The sequence below is a fragment of the Passer domesticus genome, chromosome 16 (genome assembly GCF_036417665.1).
Source record: "Passer domesticus isolate bPasDom1 chromosome 16, bPasDom1.hap1, whole genome shotgun sequence".
Taxonomy (NCBI): Eukaryota; Metazoa; Chordata; class Aves; order Passeriformes; family Passeridae; genus Passer; species Passer domesticus.
In genome coordinates this window covers 9987415-10000000 of record NC_087489.1, presented here as the reverse complement: position 1 = coordinate 10000000, position 12586 = coordinate 9987415, and the positions used below count along the sequence as shown (strand labels likewise).

Below are 12586 nucleotides of genomic sequence, written 5' to 3'. Positions count from 1 at the left end.
ATGAGTCCTGTGCTCCTCCAGAGTGATATTTTCCACGGGTCTTGTTAGAAAAGCTGATTGTAATGGGCTCCTAACAAGTGCTGCTCAGGGGCGCTGGGTGGCACGGGCTGTGTTCTCATTGCTGGCAAACATCTTTTTAATGGCCATTTTCCCTTTGGGATGCTGCAGTGGGTACTGAAGCCCATCCAAGCGTGTTCCCAAGGGCTGTTTTAAGGCGGGGAGGAGGAGGAGGATGATGGGGCTGCAGGGCAGCAAACCCATTCCTGCCTTGAATAACAATGGAGCTGATAACAAATCCCTAGAAAACCCTAAACTACACCTCTCGGAGCAGGAGGGCTCTTGCAGGGCTGGGAAGGACCGGTGGGGAATACAGTGGCATAACTAGCACTTTAATTAACCTCTCCTGGCCCCGGGACTGTGCGGTGGGGCAGCGAGGAAAAAGCTGAAAGCAGTGACAATCTGAAGCTGAAAATCAGCTGGAGCTGCAAACCTGTGACAAAAATCTCAGTAAGCTGAAAGGAGTCGTTCTCCTTGACAAAAATCTCAGGGATTTCTGTTAGGAGCTGACATCTTAGTGCCCTTTCCCAGGCAGCATGACCTGTCACTGCTGATTGTTTCCTCTCAGCTGTGTATTTTCAGGGCTGTCATCATCGCTCAGCTCTCCACGGCCAGCACGTTCTTCACTCTGCTCTCCTGGCTCCCGACGTTCTTTAAGGAGACTTTTCCCGACTCCAAGGTGGGTTGGCTCCAGAGCAGAAGCATTGCAGTTCAGAGGAGGCTGGGTGCCTGCCAAAAGAGGGTGGAGATGAGGAAGATGATGGCAGAGGGGTTTGGTGAGAGCAGCCTGGGAGGCAGGAGGAGGTGGGAGGTTTCCCTGTGGGATTTGGAGCCGTGGCACCTCTGCACACGCTTTTGGAAATCTCTCCAGGTTGTAGAGGCTCGTTTCTAGTTTCTAGTTGCTTGTTTAGGGATGGTGAAGGGAAGAGCAGGTTGTATTGGGTTTTAGACTGCTTTTCTTCTGAAGAAAAGATAATTTTTCAGCTAGCATAGAGCTCATGACATTATGCTGTTGCAAATAACCACCATTCACTCCTAATTTTTTTACAGGGTTTTTAACTGGCCTAACATTGTACAGCTCAGGCTTGCCTGTGAAAGTGATAATTACCATTAATAGCAATAATGTTTACTTCAAAAATACTACAAAAGCGTCCCCCTCCTCAGCACAAATGATACTTCTATTTTTCAGGAAGCCAGGCAGTACTGATCTGGGCTGAGAGCTGGTATTTCCATCTTGTTCTCAGAAACTCTGCCTCCTCCACAATGGCTCTGTTAGCTTTTTACAATTTCCAGAGCTGCTTACAAATGCTTTTTCATATTACATATGTAAAGCTCTTTATGGCATACTTGATATTTATATTAAAATCATGTGTTAAACCAGCAAACATATTGTTGTGACAAGATCTGTGCACCTCGAGTAATGTGCTTGTGCAGCAGTAATTTACCATCTGTTAAGCATTATATCATGGTGCCCTTATGTAAGATGCTCTATAGAGTGCTCCTGCAGCTGATAATCGTTTTGTGCTGTTTAAAACGGGCTGAGGCTGCTTGATTTTAAAGGATGGATGGTAATCCCTGATGTGGGTAACCTGTGTCACCTGCTGGCCAAAATCCCTCCTGCAGGTGAGCCTGTGGCCACCTGAGTGAAGGTGATGGAGGGTTTGGCTCAGGGTGGTGGGCTGTGGGATGAGACAAATTTGGGATTGATGTGCTGGGTGCTGTTAATAGACAGCAGAAGCACCACCCCACAGATCCCATGGGCTAACATGGCTAAAAATGACCAAGACCCAAATTTCAAAGGCATGGAAAGATGCAGATGGACCCTGGTGTGATTTCCAGGAGCATCTTTAACAGGATTATTCAAAACTAAGATCACTCAGCCCTCCCACACATCCCAAATCCAGACAGGAAGGGGAGATGCCCCCAGAGGGTGATGGGCTCTGAGCAAAGGGGGAGATGCTGGGGGTGATGGCTGCAGGGATGGATGAGTGGATTCAACCAGCTGAGGTGAAATCCAGCCCAGCCCACACTGATTTCAGCTCCTGTGGGATCTGGGCACCAAAGTGCCCCTGAGCAGCTGTAATCCAGCTGACCACTAATCGTCTGTGATTACAGCTGCAGCTCACTTAATTGAAAATGGGCTGAAGGATGTTGCTACCCATAATGTTACCTAATCCTGCCATTAGAAAATCCAGCTCTGCTCCCTCAGCCTCACACAGTAATGCTGCTAATGAGCTGGAAGCTGCTGGAAGTTTTGCCAGCAGCTTTGCTTGGGACCCACAGGAAACCCACACTGAGCTTTCCAGGGCTCTGTGGCTGCCCACATCATCTTGGTGAGCAGTAAACTTTGCCACGTTTAATCCCTCTTTCCTAGAGTTTTCTGCCTCTCCTCTGGATGCAGCATTGCTGGGGAGGAAGGAAAGACCACAAATCTACAAATGCTACAGGCTGTGATGCACTTGCTCCCTCACAGAGCTTGGGGCACGGTGCAGCTGAGAGCTGGCTCTGCAATGGGGGTACAGGTGCTGCAACAAGTCCTGAGTGCTTCATTATTTCTCTTTTCCACAGGTACCACAGACTGTCAAAATACTATCAGACAAACTCAGCTCTGACAACAAATCTCTTGTGATTTTCACTTCTTTTCAGGGTTGGGTGTTTAATGTAGTGCCCTGGCTGGTTGCAATTCCGACGAGCTTGTTCAGTGGATTTCTGTCTGATCATTTAATTAGTCAAGGTGAGAGCTCTTTATGGCTTTTCCTCAGCTCTTATGTGTTGTGGGGGGAGGAGGGCTTGTTGGTAGGGAGGAGACCCAGCAAATAAGGAATGTGAGGTTCTGATACAAAAGCAGAATAAATTCTCCAGTGTCCAAATCCCATCGATGTATTTGGGGCTCCCTTTGACCTCATTCATAATATTCACCTGGAGATGAAATCCTGGCATCTGAAATCTACTTATGTTGTAGTTTCCTGGCTGGGCAGCAAGGTGAGCTGTGCTTAATTCCAACTTAAGCACAGTTAACTCCAAGTTAAGTTAACTCCAAGTTAAGTTAACTCCAAGTGTCTCTTTCTTCTCCAGGGTACAGAACCATCACCATTCGTAAGTTCATGCAGGTAAGAGGGCTGGAGCTGTGGGAGAGGTACCTGAGTTACCTTGCATGGAGCTGGGTTGGGGGTTATAGATGGAAACAGGAAAGATTTTCTGCCTTTGTACATTAACTGGTGGTCAGGATGTGTGAAAGGAAATCCAGAGGAAATCCCTGGCTGAGGAACAGAGCCTGGATTAATGGCAGCATCGAGCAGAGAGAGTGCTCTGAAGGGGTTTTCTATCACAACCTGTCCCTGTCATTCCAAATGACCCCTTAGGTACTGAGGGAGTAGCAATACAAGAGTGAGCAGAAATAGAAATGCTGGGTGAGAACACAGTGTATCCTCTGATCTGCAGCATCACCTCCCTCTGGACAGACCTCTGACACAGAAGGACATTGAGGGGGGTAGAAAGAGGAGCACAGGGTGCACACAAACTCATGCCATTGGAAAAGGGAACAGTTTGTTCGTGGCAGGAGTTGCTTTCTCCTTGCAGAAGACGTGCTGTGGTGTTTAATTTTCCCTTTTTTCCAGGTCATTGGCTCCGGTGTCTCAAGCATTTTTGCTTTGTGCCTGGGCCAGACCTCCAGTTTCTGCAAAGCAATAGTGTTTGCCTCAGCCTCTGTTGGACTGCAGACCTTCAACCACAGGTGAGGAGAGCCTTGGGGACAGTGGCCCTCAGCTCCCCTGCACGTTTGGCATTTTGGGGTCTCAGAGGAGGCTGCCTCTGTCCTGACTGTGAGAACGGGAATTGGCACTTGCCTGAGCATTGTGTTTGGGGCCCTGTGAGGCTGGTGGAGTTTGGAAGTAATCCAGCAAACCTCTAGCATGGAAGGGCTTGGACCAGCCAGCAGGAGGGAGATGGAGCAGGAGGGGAATTGCATTGTGGCCCCTCTGAACACTTCGAGTTGGATTGTTTTCCTTCTGATACTCCCCTGCTTTACTCTCAGCTTCTCCTGCCAGTGCCATTTCTTGTCCAGGAGCTTTCCTTGTGTCTCACAAAGCAAACTGTAAATGATGGAAAAGCAGTCATGTTCCATTCAAACAGCCATTTATGTCCCCCTCTGTCTCTCACCAGTGGCATTTCAGTAAACGTGCAGGACCTGGCCCCCTCGTGTGCTGGCTTGCTCTTTGGTAAGGATTCTGTGGGAGAGGTGGCATCTCTTGGGGGGACGTGGTCACCAGCATCAGGGTTTGAGCAGCTGTGGGCAGTGTCTGCCCTGTGTGTGCAGTGTCAGCTTCCTTCTGTGACAAACCTGCCAGTGCTGGGGGCAGGTGACACCACCAAGGTGCCTTTGTGTGTCTCAGGTGCTGTGCTGCACCCAGGGCTGGCTGGGGCTGTGCCAGTGCTCTCTGTCTGTTGTCCAGACAAGCTGGAGGTGTCCAAGGCCAGGCTGGACAGGGCTTGGAGCAGGGCTAGTGGGAGGTGTCCCTGCCCATGGCAGGAGGATGGGATGAGCTCAAACCCTGCTCAAACCAGTCAGTGATTCCATGATCACAAAGGCATTTTGTCCAGCATGCAGACCAGGGGTTGGTGGCAGCTGTGCAGAAACCACTCATGTCTGTGGGTTTTCACAATTTCTTTTCACACCTTTTCTTTCCAGGGGTTGCAAACACAGGTGGAGCCCTCCTAGGTAAAGTACATTCCTGCAGCTCCTCCTTTCCTGGGGAGCCCTCTCCCTGCAGAGGGCAGGATCCAGCCCAGAGCCTTTGCATGTTTCTCTTCCCTCTCCCCTGCAGGTGTCATCTGTGTGTACCTGGCTGGATACCTGATTGAGACCACTGGCTCCTGGATTTCTGTTTTCAACCTGGTGGCTGCTGTGAACAGCATTGGGCTCTGCACATTCCTGCTGTTTGGGGAGGCCCAGAGGGTGGACACAGACTCTGTGTATGTGGATCTTTAGATATGAGCCCCAGAAGCAGCTGAAGGACAGGAGAGTGTCACATCTATGGATCATTCTTGCACAAGTGCCAAAGAACATTTTACTTTTTTTTTTAGGTGTTTTAACAAGAAAAAATATACTGAAATCAAGTACATAATGGGTCTGGCTGAAACCCATGGGAGAAAAGAAATTTAGAGTTCATTTTTTTTGCTCAGGGCTGTAGCTGGTGGCTTGCAGAGCCATCCAGCTCAACATCTCCAGTGAGGATATGGTCTGTGGGACCAGTTTGTGTCTCGTGCACAAATATCCTTGTGGCCAAAGCAGCTGACCTGGCCTGTCTCCCAAGGCTGCTGTGGTTCTGTGCCCTCTTGAGGGGAGCTGCTTCTCCGTGTGGGAGTGGAGCTCCCATGCTCTGCTGTCCTGGGACCACCTGGCTCTGGGGCTGCTGTGCCACCAGGTGTCCCTGAGGTGTGACAGGAACATCCCCACCAGTACCTGTGCCCTTAACCCCCACGTGTGCCTTTGTTCTGCAGCAGGTGCCAGCCAGCTTTCAGGGCTGTGAGGTGAATTCCAGGCTCCCCTTCAGGGGATGTGTGGCTGGGTGTGTGCCCAGGGCCATGGGGCTGTGTCAGTGCTGCTGTCACAGAGCTGGGAGAGGCTCCAAGCCAAGCCTGGCTTTGCTCAAGGGCCCAAGGTGGACCAGGTCCAGCAGGAGAGCAGAGCTGAGCTGTCCCCTGGGTCAGGCTTAGCTGGGCTGGCCTTGCAGTGCAGCAGCAGCTGAGGAATCCCTCTGGAGCTGCTCTGTGAAATGCTGTGAATGTATGGGAGGAACTGGTCACACTCTGCTGTGGATCTGCAACTCCCAAATGCTTTCTGCATGATTAGATGTGTCCTCCACGTGCCCTCAAAGCATTGAGGGGCACTTTCCAAAGAGCTTGGCATGGGCAGGTTTTGTTTCTATGTTAAGCATAAATCAAATTTCTGCACTGGGCATCCACAGGGTTGTGGATCCTTGTGGTTCCCTGTGTCAGAGGGAAATACTTGGCTGTAGACACCTCTGAGCTTGAATGTCTTAAAGTTATTTATAAATATTTTAAAATTTAAGCACCAAATCCTATATTTTATGTACTTGAGGCCTGATTCTGCATGCTTGTTTTGAGTGGTACTCCCACCAAATCCAGCACTATATTTCTCAAAGGGGAGGATCTGCCAGCCTCCAGTGTTGGGTTCTGTAGGATCAATTTTAAAGGAGAATGTCATATTAAAACAATTCATTGCTTCTCCTCCAATGCCTGATTGCAGCCTGAAAGGATCTTTTGGGTTTTTCTAGTTCTTACCAGAAAACTCAGGCTAAGGAGCAGATTTCCCAAGGACCTTGCAGTGCAAGATTCTTGTGAATTCAGGTGATTCAGCTAGATTCAGGTGAAAAAAAATCCCACTATCCTCTTCCTCACCATTTTTTTGGGGCCAAATTTCTTCTTGGAAGACCTTTTGGAGCTGTGTAAAGTTTATGAATAGCCGGGTTTGTAATGAAAATACTGCCAGCCTTTTAACTGCAGACACTAATGGGCATCACTAAACTGAGCTGAGCCACTTACTGGGCAGAGTTAGAGATAAGGATGGGGCTGCCTGATGTTTTCCCAAGAGAGTAAAGAATCAGTGTGGCCTGATGGGGCAGGGAGATAAGAAAGTATTTTATTTTTCTCCTTCTGTGCTCTTTTTTTTCTTTAAAAGGCCATTTGCTACCATAGGTGCCACTCTGCAGTGGGGTGCTGCAGGGCCAGGAAAGCTGCTGGGAATCTTAAATCACTGGGTAAATTGGGAAGAACACCCAGTAAACAAACAACAAACACAGCCAGGCTTGCCAGAGGGGCCCGAGGCTGTGCAGCCATCTCTGTCAGCTTGTCCTTTGTCCAGTCTGAGCAGATTGCTTGCATGGCCTTTTCTTTAGTGACAGAACAAAGATCCCCATGGTTTTATTTGGGGTTTTAGAGTATCTTCCCTGTCCAGGAGCACAAGGAGTCAGTCCTGGTTCTCTTTGCTGGTTGCAGCATTTCTTGTGGAGGAGTTGAGTTTAAATCACTCACATTTGAATCAGGCTGCTTGGCCAGCCCTTGGATCTGCCAGCTGGGAAATTTGGAACTGATCTTCAAAGGAAAGTGTTTGGCTGTGCCTTCTCTGTGAATCTAGCTACCATTCCAGTGAGCTGTCCAAGTTATCTGTCTCTGTAACTGGCTAATAAGTTAAATATTTGACCTACACTTGAGGTTTATGTTTCATTCTCATCATACCTCTTTCGTGAAGTACTGAAACTGTTTTATCTGTACTGTTATTTGTTTAAGCCAAAGCTTGTGGTCTGCAAGTTTTTGCTATGGAAGGACCTAAAAAGAATAAAGGCAATGAATCATTTGCAGACTGTGGTTTTGCTTTGGCTGCAGAGGTGTTCATTTGTGTGATCAGTGGGGGCCAGAGGAGTATATTTGATGTGATTAACTCCTGGGGGAGGCTGTGCAGGGAGAGGATCTGGGCTGGCAGATTTTCACAGCATCCTCATGTGCACTTGTACATCAGACTCAGAGTTCATCCAGCTACATCTTCTCACTGGTTTGGGAAAAATGAGTGAAAAGCTGCCTTCAGCAAGGGTTTGGACAGTAAGGCATCAGCAGGCACGATCCAGTATCACTTGTTAAGAGTAATGACACAGACAAAGTGATTCTTGGGTGAGGTGGGGTGCACCCCACAGGCGGCTCCCCTTCCACATGGGCTGAGAAAAAATAAAAATACATTTCCACCTCTTTGTATATCCTCGCTGACAGGTTCGAGCAGATGCCAACAGAGGGAGCTGTGAGATCTGGGATGTGGCAGCTCCTGGCCAGGAGAGTGCAGAGCCCAGCCCTGGCACAGCTGGCACAGCTGGCACGGTAGCGTGGCTGCTGTGGGTGGTTTGGCTGGCACAGCTGGCACAGCCTGGCCCTGCCCACGAGCAGCCCTGGCTGCTGGCTCTCATGGCTGGAGCTGCCTTTGGGAGCCCCAGGATTTGCTGCCCCAGTGTTCACTTTCACCCCTCACAGGGCAATTGCACAGTTGCTGTAGGGAGGAAAAGTTTTGGACACATTTTAAAAGGAGAAAGAGCCATTAAATGAATTTTAACACCTCATCCGTAGGGTCATGTGATCAAGAGAATATCTGTAAGTACTGCAGACTCCTCTAACTCTCATCAATGTTCAGAAAAAAAGCCAACATGAAACTTGGTGGCATGAAAATGATGCTGAGAATAATTTAGCAGAGTGCAAGTTATCTTCAACTTTCCCTGTCTTTTTGCTCCCCTTACAGAGGTATCAACAACCTCTGACATGCACGTTTGAGCTTTTTTGACCTTTTAGGTCATTTAGGTGATTTAAAGCTTTTCAGCTCTAAGAAGCCACAGGACCCACCTTAAAGCCTGCCCTGTTCTTCTCCAAGTGTGCAGAGAGAAAAGAAGGGTTTAGTATTTTAGTCCTTTTTTAAATATATTTTTTAAAAATATATTTTCTCTCTTTTTTTTCCCCTTTCCTTTTTTTTTTGGTCTTTTTTTCTGCCACATTGCTTAAATTGTCAGTGTCCCAAGTTGGATCTCTGCTTTCCAGCCTGCCCTGAGCAAGCAGGGACAGGCACAGTGCAAAAGGCTGATCAGTGGCAGGTACCTTGCATTGCTGCTGGGGCTTGGTTTGTATTTAAATAATTTGGGATATATTCCATAGCTGGCTGGAGATCATTAGAAGGATGCTGTTTTATTGCAGTTTGCATAACACTAAATCAATAAACACATTCAAGCAGATGGAAAGCAAAACACAGGAGGAAAGTAGCACTGTTTGGAGGAGAAAAGGGATAGCAAAGAGCACTCCTCACTGGTAGTTGTGCCTGGAAAACACAAGCAGATGCTCTCACAGCAGAGACCTGATCTAACATCCACCTGGCAGCTCCCCAGGGCCAGGACATGCCCCAAAGACAGCAGCTCTCAAAGGGCACCCAGTCCTGTGACAAGCAAAATATCACCATTTATTGCAGCCGTGACCTACTGCACGGCAAGTAATGAGGAATTTTCCATTTCAAACTTTAATGCAATAATTAAGACATCCATTAAGGTCTTTACAGTTTGGCTGCTTGTAATTAAAAATGGGGTGATGGGGGGGCAGTGGCAGAGAGTTGCAGTCCAGAGCATCAAGCTCCCACCTGCAGCTTCTCTCTGTTTCCCTTTCTTCTCTGTTTGGTTTCTCTCTTCAAAACAATTTTTCTGGCTTGGTTTGTAACTGTCCCCAGAGCATGAAAAACACGTGAAGAACATTCTTAAGTTCCCACAAGTACAACTTGGGTTTAAAAAAGAGCTTTTACCTTCTCCAAAACACCAATCCTCCTGCGGTGCAGTTCGTGGGGGTGTCTCAGGGCAGTGCCAGGGGTTTTATTCTCCAGTTGGTTTCCAGACTGGTGTAGCTCCTGCTTACACAGTTCCTGGTGCAGGATCGAGGGTGGGGGTAGGTTTTAATCCAATAATGGAATGAGATGAAACCCCCATCTAAACCCACATCTTCCAAAATGTCTCTGCTCCTAGGAGGCCCGAGTCCCATTATCCAGTAATTGGATTTGGCCTTCTAAAGCAGGACTGAAATACTAGAAAAATTTGTCCCCAAATCACCAGATTTTTGCAAAGGATTAAGAAAAATTATGATTTGACTGAGGAAGTAGCTGCCAGAGAAGCTTTGGCTGATCCCTTGAATCCCTTCCTGAATTACTTTTCCCTGCTCTTTACAACTCCCAGTATATGGGTGACTCTCTCTTGTGTCTCCAAACACAATGCTGGGCATGATCTTGTGCAGCTTTGACATTCACTATTCTCTAAAAAATTGTTTTTCATTGCAGCTCCAAAGGAGAAAAAGATTGCAATCCCACTTCCATGGAAGACAATGGAAATGTACATGTGTAGCAATTACCAGGAGGATTTTACACAAAGAATTAGCAACCTACTCATGCATGTCCTGCATTCTCATTAAAGGCAAAGTGTTTGTGGGTGACAGGGGATTTTCCTGTGCAACAATCTAGGCTCATTGCAGCTGTTAAATTCCTTTCATGTCAGGTTTTTTTGCCCCTCTCTTACCAAGTTTCAGACAAACCCACTCATTTACAGCCTCTCCTGTGTGTGAGCTACAGGTGGGGTGGATGTTCCATGAGTCTCATCCTCAGCCCTTCAGATGCTCAGAGCTGCTCTGGACCCTGGCTGGGCACAGGAGCCTTTCTGTATTTTGCTTTAATTTTGCCCCAAACGTGTCCACAAACCTGGTGTCACAAATGTCCTGGTTTCAGTCACCTTTGTGTGGTTTTGCTGCTGAGCCAGCCTACTCCTCAGAGCCTGCAGATCTCTGTCTTCTCCAGCCTCCTCCCTCCTGCTCCTCCATTCCACAAAACCATTTGGCAGGTTTTGGGGTGCAGACAAGGCCCCCACGTGTCCCCAGGCTCATGGGGGGAGGATGTGTCCTCTTATTGTGCATCCCAGACCCCGGCAGCCCCTGGTTATTTAGCAAAATAACCCCCCTGAACAAGAAGTATTATCAGCAGGAGCATAATCAGACATCAGAGAGGAGATCTTCAGATGAGTAATTTGTGGAGGTCTCTTATTTCATTTTATTTCAGCCCATCTGGGACACAATTGTTCTTTGGAAAGGGCTGGAGGCTGCAATTCCACTGCAGGAGCCACCTGGAGCAGCGAGAGCTCAGCGCAAACTCCCGTCCTTGCAATCTCATTTTACAGAAGCCTCTAAGTAGGACAGGCACTGCAACAAAGTGGTGACCTGAGAAATGTTTGCACAGCCCTGGGCTGTCCCTCCAGGAGAGCCAGGGCTGCTCTGCAGGGCTGGGCACAGGGTTTGGATCCAGGAGCACGACAAACCCTTTGAGAGGGGTGCCTGTTCCGTGGGGATTTGTGCCTGCAGTCAGCTGGGAGTACAACACTCAAATTTTGCTTTAGCACCCATTTAATGCAGAGCTAAAAACAAGAGCATGAGTAAGAAATTACATATTTTGGCATTTCCCAGGGCTTTGGTGTTTGCAGGTGAATCTTTAGCACTTTTCTGTGAGAATGTGTCACTGCTCTCACCAAAGACATGGACTTCTCTCTTTTCCTTAAGTGCAGTGCCAATTTTTTATCCTCTTCTGTTCATCCTCTCCCTCCTCCTCCTCCTCCTTGGAGATTTCTGGATTAAAGAATAAAGCAATGAATTGATTTCCTGAACGTGCATTAGAGAGGATTATTCCAGGAGATTCATCCGTGTTTGGTGGATTAATATTTCCAGGGAAGCAGCTCCGATCTCAGCCAATACTTCTCTCAACATAGCCCAAAACATTTTTTTTTTTTTTTTTTTAAGGCAAGAAGGAGCATTGGGAATGGCAGGACGCAGAGAGCAGAAGTTTTCAGCACTGGTATTTGAGCTTTGGTATCTTTTGAAACAAGAGGATTTCTCATGTAAATCTATGGAAGTTGATTTGTGTGAGTTCTGCCTTTTCTTTACACTGCTAATAATAAAGAATAAACCCAGACACATGCCAGGCAGGCATAGAGGTCACTCCAGCACCAGAAAAACAGGGAGAAACCTCTGTGTCCTCTGTGTAGCATCACTTGCCACCAGCAGCACCCTCTGAGAGAGGGGCACAGCATCCAAACGAAATGGGGCTCTGTCCAATTAATTAATTTGGCCTCTGTGCTCTACACAAAGACAGCAGATCAGGGGCCTATTACATTATAAGAGCAATCTGGGAAGTCTTACAGCAATGCATAGCTCTGAATTATGCTTCAGAGGTAACAACTAGAGCAGAGCCAAAGCTCCCTCCCTCCTGGTCTCTCTTGAAGGTGGAGGAGACACTGTTTATAATTGAGCAGAAGAGGCAAAACCTCTTCCCAGGAGAGGTGGAGGCAAGGCAGCCCCAAACCCTAATTGAGACCTCTGAGACCAGCCTTTAGATGTCAAGCAGCTGGACAGACAATGGTGGCTCCTCAGAGGTGCGTGGACAGATCAGCTGGGCTGCCCTTGCAGCTTTAGCAGGGCTGGGTCTGGTGATGGTCAAACGAAAATAATGGAATAAAAAAATCTGATTTATGAGGGAGAGTAAAGGAAAACAGAGAAGGAAAGGGTCTTAATTTTCCTGCTGCCCTCCAAGGCAAGGCAGCACTGGGTGTCACAGCCACACTCTTCTGAGTCTGAAATTCTTGGATTCAAGAGCTGGTTTGATTTATACTTCCAGTACCAATCTAGGAGGACCAGAGCAGGAAACCATGAAGTTTCCATGGCAAAGACAATCATCCATATGTCTGTGAGCTTGGGGAAAGGAGCAGGAGCACAGCCTGGCTCAGTACAAGGGCTGGGGAAAGCTGCCTGTGGATGAAGGGTCAGGGTGGGAGGAAGGAAGGATGGAGCCCTGAGATGGATACCAGCACTCAGAGTAGGAGAAGAGAATGGGAAATTTTAACTCCCGAAAAAGCAAAGATCTGGCCAGGATTCTGGGACAAGTGATGTGGGTAGGAAAATCCCAGTGGTG

General features: G+C 47.9%; 1 protein-coding gene across 1 annotated transcript in view; it reads left to right on the top strand.

Annotated features, from left to right (window-relative positions):
• Positions 1 to 7436, top strand: part of SLC17A9 (solute carrier family 17 member 9) — a 20205-nt gene extending 12769 nt beyond the window's left edge. Inside the window, exons 7-13 of the mRNA XM_064391558.1 lie at positions 640 to 736; positions 2704 to 2791; positions 3133 to 3167; positions 3675 to 3790; positions 4219 to 4274; positions 4745 to 4774; positions 4881 to 7436. Of these exons, the coding sequence (XP_064247628.1) occupies positions 640 to 736; positions 2704 to 2791; positions 3133 to 3167; positions 3675 to 3790; positions 4219 to 4274; positions 4745 to 4774; positions 4881 to 5044 (586 nt within the window). The 3' untranslated portion in view covers positions 5045 to 7436. The remainder of the gene's footprint in view (positions 1 to 639; positions 737 to 2703; positions 2792 to 3132; positions 3168 to 3674; positions 3791 to 4218; positions 4275 to 4744; positions 4775 to 4880) is intronic.
• The last annotated feature ends 5150 nt before the right edge of the window (positions 7437 to 12586 follow it).